Source organism: Anolis carolinensis, chromosome 2 (assembly GCF_035594765.1).
Source record: "Anolis carolinensis isolate JA03-04 chromosome 2, rAnoCar3.1.pri, whole genome shotgun sequence".
In the NCBI taxonomy this organism is placed as follows: Eukaryota; Metazoa; Chordata; class Lepidosauria; order Squamata; family Dactyloidae; genus Anolis; species Anolis carolinensis.
The window spans coordinates 211,324,908-211,334,310 of NC_085842.1; the positions used below are offsets into that span (position 1 = coordinate 211,324,908).

The 9,403-nt window shown below is 39.5% G+C and overlaps 1 protein-coding gene across 1 annotated transcript; it reads left to right on the plus strand.

The window, feature by feature from the left end:
• The first annotated feature begins 911 nt into the window (after positions 1–911).
• On the plus strand, positions 912–9,403 carry LOC103277720 (lysozyme C, milk isozyme). Its single transcript, XM_008103678.3, has 4 exons — positions 912–1,715; positions 3,103–3,258; positions 5,170–5,248; positions 9,063–9,403. The coding sequence occupies exons 1-4, from the start codon at positions 1,580–1,582 to the stop codon at positions 9,130–9,132; spliced, it is 441 nt and encodes a 146-aa protein (XP_008101885.2). The 5' UTR covers positions 912–1,579; the 3' UTR covers positions 9,133–9,403.

Genomic DNA, 9,403 nt, shown 5'->3' on the forward strand with positions numbered 1-9,403 from the left:
CATTACATCATGGTGCCTTTGACAAATCCCCACACAGATAAACTTAGCTCCCACAGTTCATTTTAGGGTAGTTTACTGTATTTTAATTTTGTCTTTACTGCACTGTTACTATTTAATTCTTTTTAAACTTTTGTACTGCACCTTTTAAACTTGTCTAATGTGGAGTGTAAGCCCCCTTGAGTCCCCATGGGGAGAAAGGTGGAGTATAAATAAAGACGATACTAAAATAATAATAATAATAATAATAATAATAATAATAATAATAATAATAATTACAAAATTTGTGGGGAGCGAACAGATAGAAGACAGGTTTAGCTATGTTCCATTGTTGCTGTCATGTGCTTTCAAGTCATTTTTGATCTATGGTTACCATAAGGCTTGGGTTTCCTTGACAAGATTTGTCTAGAAGAGGTTTGCCATTATCTTCCTCTGAGGTTAAGAGGGTGTGACTTGCCAGACTTACTGAAGCCCCTGGAAGATCCCAGTAGACCTCAGTGCTTATGTCTTCATTTCACATCTGGCTACAGAGAGATATTTCTCCAGTCCTGTGTCCTCCCCATGAAGCCCTGCAGAGCAGCTTCAAGATCTTTTTGGTAAGTTGTCAGGGTGGACACTATGGAGGGAAGAAAGGAATACCAACTACCACAGAAGTCAAAACAGGACAACCATATGCATAAAGGAAACTTACACGTGACGACGTCCCTAACAGGATGCCAGCCACAGTCTTCTTATGGTTTTCCCAACAAGAATCTGCTATGGAATTTGATCTGTGCAATCCTCTTTTGTTTTTAGCACATCTAGAGTCAGGGCTACACTGAAGTATATCTATCTTGAGTATCCACTGAAGTTTATAGATGGAGCCTGATTTCTAAACTATTTTGCGTTATGGAACTCTTCATGATTAGCTAAAAAAAAGTTTCAAACCCCCCTCCCCTGAATTTTTTTTTTTTTTGGCTACAGCCCTGGCTGGAGTGATACATTAACTCCAGGTTGTAATCCACATTTTAAGACAGGGGTCCCTAAACTAAGGCCCGCAGGATGGATGTGTCACTCCAAGGTCTTTTACTTGGTCCCCGACCTAAATTTTAGACTTAGGGCCATCCTAGGTCTGAAACTACTTGAAAGCACACAACAATCCTAATTAACTTGACTTCCTCATCAGCCAAATTCAGGCCCACACTTCCCATTGAAATAGTGATAAGTTTATGTTAGTTAGAATTGTTCTTCATTTTAAATATTACGAGGGCTATCCAGAAAGTATATTACGTTTTGGAATTAAAAATTAACGAAGTATAGGATAAAATATTTATTATATGCGGTTTAAAGCCATACTTCAATAATACCTTTAAACATAGTACCCATTCAAAATTAGGCCCTTTTCAGAACTATTAATGAGTTTACAAACTTCCTACCCACTGCCCTGGAAATATGCTTAGAAAAGCACTGGGTTTAAGGTATTGCAAACAGCCTGTGAGCCCCCTCTGGATGACATAAGGTTACTACACGCAGCGAGGACAAGCAGCTCCAAGTCTAAAAAAACTCAGGACTGAGAGGTAACACTTGTCAGGGACCTGCCAATATGAAGGTTTTAGAGCTTGGCTTCCTCTACCTCCTCCTTGAAGCAAATGAGGCCATAAAGTATGAAAAATGTGAACTATATGACGAACTTATGAAATATGGACTTGACGGTTTTAATGGACTCGGCATAGGACACTGTGAGTGAGTTCTTTCTGTTGGGTATTCTCAGCTTCTTTTAGAAGCCTTTTCTTCAGCTGTTTTTTCTAGTTAGAGTTCAGTAACCAGTATTTACTTCTTTTCTTTTCAAAAACTATTTATTGGTGTAAACTTTGTCAAACAGAGTTTCATGATGTCTTGTTGCATTTAAGTACTCTTGTTCTTCTACATTGTAACACTGGGACATTCACAACTATTTTCAGGTCTATCACATTTTGAAAAGGAATCCATTGATATAAAATTGCAAAACACTTGGGGGGTGTATCTATTTTTGAACATTTTTCATGCAAAACACTTGGGGGCGTATCTATTTTTTGAACATTTTTCTCAATATTATTATGAAACATTGCCTAACATTTCTCAATATTATTATTAAACATTGTTTAACATTTCTCAATGTAATTTTTAAACAGCCATTTTTAATACTGGAAGGCAGGTTTTAATGTTAAGGCCCTGTTAAAAAACAGTCACAGCAATCTCTCTGCAGAGAAGTTTCTGCAGTAAAAATGGCCACTGCCATTCATCTCCACCTCGAGTGCCCCAAATGGGGTGCAAACTGCATTCCTCAGGTTCCCCTGTGTTGCTACTAAACACCATTCAAGTGAGGAAAAATTGAGAGAAAGAAGGGAAATACATTCTTTCTCTGATTTGGACAAAAGAATGGTAATAGTAAGGAAGCTTCTTACCTCTACCTCTTATCATTGCCTTTGCATTGAGTTCCAGCAATGACCTGTGTAAGTCAACCCAAGTTTTTGGAGTTAAAAGTGTTAATTTTTTCCCCTCTTTATACACAAATATATATTGTATTGTAGTCCATGTTTAACTGAGGCTTTAAGTCATATTGACAATCCTGATTAGAATAGACATATTGTATCAGGATTTCCTATGAGCTGATCACCAATTCAACAATTGATTAAATGGGTTTATCATAGCTGAAGAGACTCTGTAGTCTACTGGTTTGAGTGTTGGACTAGACTCTGGAGATCAGAAGTGAAATCCCCCCTTAACCATGGAAACCTATTGAGTGACCTTGGGCAAGTCGCACTTTATCAGCCTCAAAGCAAAGCAATGGCAACCCTCCTCTAAGCAAATCTTGCAGCGCAAACTCTGTAATAGGTTAATTTTAGGATCACTACCACTTGTAAACTACATGAAGGCATGACACAACTGTAGCTGAGCATAACCAACAGGATTTTGGTCTGAATGTTGAAAATGCTAATGCCACGATGGTCAAGATCCAAGGTTTGGCTGGGCCTGAAAGTTCAGTAAATTTAATAATGTCATTTTCTGGCTTCAAAATCTCTTTTAGGAGCTGTTAGGACACAAATACAATGAACATTTCCAATGGCCAGTTGTGCTCTCTTGCAGGGATATGCTTGACTTTGTTTGCCACTGGATATAACACAAATCATTATGAGTACACAAGGGGTCATCCGTACTATGGACTATTTTATCTCAGTGGCCTGGAGTGGTGCAACAATGAGAGGCATCTCTCAAAGAACCTGTGCAAAATTCACTGCGAAAGTAAGTGAATGCTTAATGTATTTGCCTCAGGAAATATTGCAAGTTTTAACATACGTAATTGCAATAGCCACCTATTAATTGCCAGACAAGGTGCAAAGTGCTGGTTGTTGCTTTTAAAGTCCTATGTACTTTGTAGTTTGAGTCCGGATTACCTATGGGATCATCTTCTTCCATATAAAAAGGTAAAGGTTTCTCCTGACGTTAAGTCCAGTCATGTCTGACTCAGGGGGTTGGTGCTCATCTCCATTTCTAAGCCAAAGAGGCAGCGTTGTCCGTAGACACCTCCAAGGTCATGTGGCCGGCATGACTGCATGGAGCACCGTTACCTTCCCGCTGGAGCGGTACCTATTGATCTACTCACATTGGCATGTTTTTGAACTGCTAGGTTGGCAGAAGCTGGAGCTAACAGCAGGCACTCACTCTGCTCCCGGGATTTGAACCTCGGACCTTTCGGTCTGCAAGTTCAGTAGCTCAGTGCTTTAACACACTTTGCCATTGGGGCTCCGTATAATTCACCCTAAACAATTTGGCCCTCTGAGTGACATTTACATCAGCCAGTGCAAACTATACTGACAAGTGTTTCTCAGAGGACATTTTCTTCAGTCCCCCATGATTGTGAAATGACCTGCCCAAGAAGATTCATCAACTGTCTTGAGTTCAGAACAGCAGTAAAGATCAATTTGTTCCAGCAGTTCCATGCAGATGATTTTTTTTTCCATTTTGAGATTTAAAATATTGGATTGATTGTTTAAAATATGCATTGCTATTATATGCTATTTTAACTGTTTATGTGTTCTTTAGAGTGGAGTTATATGTTTTTAAATGTCCAATCTGTTCTTTGTTAATCTGCTATTGTTCCATGCCTCAGTCCTTAGGAAGAAGCTGAAAAAAATGTTGTTGCTGTTGAAGTTGAAGAGTATTAGGAAAGTTATACAATTTTCTTGATTTCTGTTGGTTTACCCACAATTCTCTCATTTTGGGGGTGGAACAAAAGGTTCTTCTTAGGGCCCTTCCACACTGCCCCCATCTCCCAGGATCTGATTCCAATTATCTGTTTATCCCAGGTTATCTGGCAGTGGGGACTCATATATTCTAGTTTAAAGCAGATAATCTAGGATCAGAACCTAGGATAAAGGGCAGTGTGGAAGGGCACTTTAGAAGAACTTTTTTGGTCCTCCACTCCTGGCATGTAAGACCCACAATTTTGCTGTATCTATTCTCCTTCTATGGCCAGGTAACAACTAGGGGAGAGCAGGGGCCAACCAAAAAACATCTAGCGGTTTTCTGGCAGCCAGGAAGACAATGATGAAGACATCTCCCATGACCTTCTGGGACTTTGCCCAAGGTCCTGAGAGATGACATCCAGATACCAGGAAATAGCCACATACTTCTCAAACCTCTCCAACTTTCTCACTACAATAACATAGTCAAGGTGAGCTAGGCTGGCAGGAAACAGCTAGTCCGATAGTTAGGATTTATTGTGCAGGAGATTCAATTAATGCTTCAACAACAACTTTAAAGAGATATGCAAATACAAAATGGAGTTATACTTGTGTATGTCACCAACAGAATGCCAGCCATTTTTAAAAATTCACTGACAAGCTAATTTGCAACTAAAGCAAGGTGAGAGGGAACGGCAGGCTTTTATTCATGAGATGTTCAGTTCTTCCAGAAACTCAGGGCAATAAGTCCAGTGGTTGCCATTAAACCTTGAGTCGGTGTCAACAATCTACCCTCAGCAAGAACACCATTTATGAAGTCATGCCTACAACCACTGTCAAGGCCACCTTGGCCAGTCCAAGAAGGGAACCTGTTGGTCAATGGGATGGATGATACAGCAATGGAATTGTCATTCTTTCCTACTCAGAACATTGAATCATTCTTCATTAATGTCTTCAACATTTCGTTTAGAATTTCTAGATGATGATATCAGAGATGACATTGCATGTGCAAAGAAAGTTGCTGCCAGCAAGGATGGAATGCTGTCTTGGTGAGTGAATGAAACATAAAAAGATGCAGTTGAAAATACTAACCAAACAAAATGGATACATCTAATTATTTGATGATGAAAATAGGGCATCTTCAACCAAATAGTGTATTATTTGTTGATCTGAATATTGGCTGGGATCCTGCTAAGATAGCATGCCAATGATCCATCTCCCATGGGTAGATGAGAAGCAATAGGGACTGCATGTGAGAAACCTTCAGATAGTGTGACTGGCTGCCTTGAAAGATGGCTTGATGGGAACCTTTGCAGCCATGTCAATGGTGCCACCATGAAAACAATGAATTGATGAGCTCATAAATACTATACAGTTTATGGCATTGTAAATTCTGGACAGGGTGCCAACCATTGTGCTTTTATTTTATTTTATTTTGTTCCATTTATATGCCACATTTCCTCCAATTAGGGCAAAACATTATACCTGACATTCCCCTTAACACTATCCTTACCCAACGGCAAGAGGTAGTTCAAGCAGAGAAAGGCATAATTTTCATAGATCAATAGCAACCAAAACAATGCTTTTCAAATTCAAATCCAATGCTTTAGCCATTGTCCAGTATCACAGTATGAACAACAATATAAGTGCTAATGAATTTTGCTCTTGGCCATTCTTCTTTTGACAAAGAATTAGAGGCCCTGTAAGATAGGATGAAAAATGAATTAGTTTCTACAATGGTGAACTCCATTAGTGTATGTTGTATTCAGCTTCTTCTAAAAACACTACCAGAAGGGGAAAGGCAGACAGTTAGGGATTTATGTAAATAGATGCAAGGATTCAAAATAACAAGATTAAAATAGCAGGAGAATTTTTTCAGTCATTAAAAAGAATAAGGCAAATGATTACATTGTTAGTTCACACTGAGAAGTTTTTGAAAAGAAACCATATCCCATATCCCCAAATGTTAGCCTCCTTCAGTAAGATTTAGTATCACTCTTAAGCATGCTGACACCACTAACATTTTCTCAGTTGCACCATTATTTCATTTAAAAAAACCCAAATCTATATGGACATGGTATATGAGATTGGTATTTTCTACCATTTTAAATACAAAACAACTTCTCCAAATGATGAAACTCTTTCAGTAGACCATTTTATAATCTGGGGGTGACTGAGAAAATATTGTCTCAGAAACAGCAATCAGGACTTCTTCACTCGCAATAAAATCAGTGTTCCCACACATTTAAGAAATGGCTATCTACAGAGCCCATCACATGATGCAAGCTCGTACCATAGGTTCCACGTAGTTCGCCATTTCTAATGTGTGTTTTTTTTCTATGCTTCCTGTTGGTTGGCAATCTACTTCTTTTTTAATTCCCCGTGTAGAGATGTGTAAAAACGTGAAATTTAATGTGTGATGGGAATTCCCCATTGTCTGCTTGTAAATTCCCCATTGTCTGCTTCAACCGGCCCTGGGTGTGTGCATATGGCTTTACTTTGGTCAGCCAAAATGTAGTCTGAGGACTTCATCCCATTTTTCTGGAGGGAGGGACCAACAGCTCAAATCACCCAGTTCGCCCAAGGCTTCTGGACGCAGGCGCAGTTCGCTGGCCGATCTGCGTCTGTGTCCAGAAGCCTTGGACGAAATGGGCGATCTGAGCTGTGCGCATGCGTACAGCGCAGTTCGCCCATTTCTCCCAAAGATGCTTCCAGCATCTTCGGGCGAAAGGGATACGTGCATGCGCACAGCGCAGATCGCCCATTTCGCCCGAAGATGCTTCCAGCAGTTGGGTTTTTTTTTTTGGGGGGGGGGGGGGGTGCACCACAATCCTGTTTCGCTTACACTTGAAAATTTCCTTCGGCTGGCCCTGCACACACCCCAGATACTCAAGCAGTGCCATAATGTAGCCAGTTCTCCAGTGAAATGTGCAAGAGAGGGGAAGAGAGAGACAGACTGCTGAGTTACAACTCACTTGAAGGTTTCAACCTATCCCTAAAATCTGGATAGCTGTTAACTCAGTGGTTCTCAACATATGTGTCCTCAGATGTTTTGGCCTTCAACTCCCAGAAATCCTAACAGCTGGTAAACTGTTTGGGATTTTTGGGAGTTGTAGGCCAAAACACCTGGGGACCCCAGGTTGAGAACCACTGAGTTAACCAGTTTACTTCTATGATTCTATAATATTTGTGCTATCTGTGGTCATTTTTTGAATGACACTGTTCTGAGCATAGTTGTCACTGATAATACTTTCTGCCATTATTTATATACTTGTGTGTAAGTCTATAAATGTTGGTCAAAAAGTCAATGCCAAAAACATGGGTCAACATAAGTACTAAACCTTAACTCTCAACAAAAAAAAAGAAACTATTCCCTTTTGGAGTAGGGTGGTGAAAAGCAGCGTAGTCCATTCCAGGAGAACCTGAAAGAAGTCCCAAACCCCCTGCTCTCACTGGCACCGTGGCACTGTTGGGGAGTCTTTGAATGCCTGGTATGGAAAATAGGGCAGTTGTGGCTCTTTGGTGCTTCCCCTCAGTGGGCACTGAGAAAGTTAGGGCTTCTCTTAGGTTCTCTCAGGATGTACTCTCTTTGCACCACTCTCCTCAGAGTAGGGAATTATTCCTTTTTAAATATAAGAATTAATACTGTACTTTCACTCACACACATATTAAAAAGGTGGCCATTCCTTTCTCTGAGTAGATTGCTGAAAGGTCATTTTAAATGCCAGAGTGAACAAATGGCAGCAGCCAGAGGTGGCTGACCCCTTCAAATGGAGCTAGTGCTTTCCTCTCTTCATGTGCTTTTGTATGAAATTGCTGTTTGTTTTGTGTAGTTTCATTCATTTCCATATTTTTGTATTTGTTTCTGCTAATGAAAATGGGGTGCCTATATGAACAGAATTTCCCCTCCTCCCCCGGCTCGGTTTTTGGGCTAGAGGGGTGAAAATTGCCACACATGGAGGGCATTTCAATCCCTTTTAGCCCACCAACTTTTAAAATGTTTTGGTCTTCCCCAGAGTACTATTGTTGTTGTTATTATTATTATTATTATTATTATTATTATTATTATTATTATTAACACCCATTGACACACATCCGATGTAATGGTGAGGCGAGGCACTCCTCTTCAAGACTCAACTTAGGGTCCTGGAGTAACTATCATTATTAATATGAATGGCCATCCAGGAAGAGGAGGAGAAGGAGGAAGAGGACAAGTGGCGGGAGCAGTGCAGCCCCCAAGTGAGGTTTGCATTTGGTACACATCAGCTGTAATAGGAAAGCAGCCCTCTGTCAGTACCTGCTTATTGTTACGGAGCAAAACGAAAGGAAAACGAAAGCAAGCACGATGACTGTGTGGCTTTCATTTTCATGTCGCCTCATGTTTCCTACGAAAATGTTGTCATTCATTTTGTGTAGACAAAACGTCAAAACAAAATGATAACATGAAGGAAATGAAGGAAAAAAATTCACGCACATCTCTAGAATGAACTTCGACTTATTTATGGATCATATCAAAATCCATAATTTTGCCTGTCAAACACAATTTCAACTTGTTCATTAGGTTGACTTATAAAAGAATATATACTGTAATTTTCCTCAAATCTCACTATTACCCCAACTGCTGCTATGCCTACCAGTGAAAATCCTACTGCACACGGCATTTCTTGAAGACCTGACATGTAGTGCAGAAACAGTAATGAGACAATAAATGGCGTAATCTTGACTATATGTCTACTTTGAAAAGAAAAATATGGATTTGGAGATATATTTTGTTTTAATTGCTTTTTAAAAAATAATATTTTAAGTACAGTAAAATGTTTACAATGGAAAAATAACCCTTCTTGTTTTTTCTGCCCTTTTAAGGAAACCTTTTCGAGATTACTGCAGACACCCTATGCCTGAAGTAGTGTACTGGGAATGTAAGACAGACTGAAATAAAGTAGTCAATGTAATATTATGCTTGGCTATTCTACCCAATCAGAATTGTTTGTGTGACCTGCCAAATCTCATCCTGCTTTTTGTTGTTATTTGTATTAAGCTGACTTTGAATTATACTGATTCTATAAACAAGAGGCCTCCAAATGCACCAGTCATCAACTGTCCTAGTTAGGTCTTCCAGGCTGCTTATGAAGAAGGAAAATGTATTAATTGATGATATTTTGATCTTTGAAATAAATCATTTAAATAAATCATTAAAGCTGCAA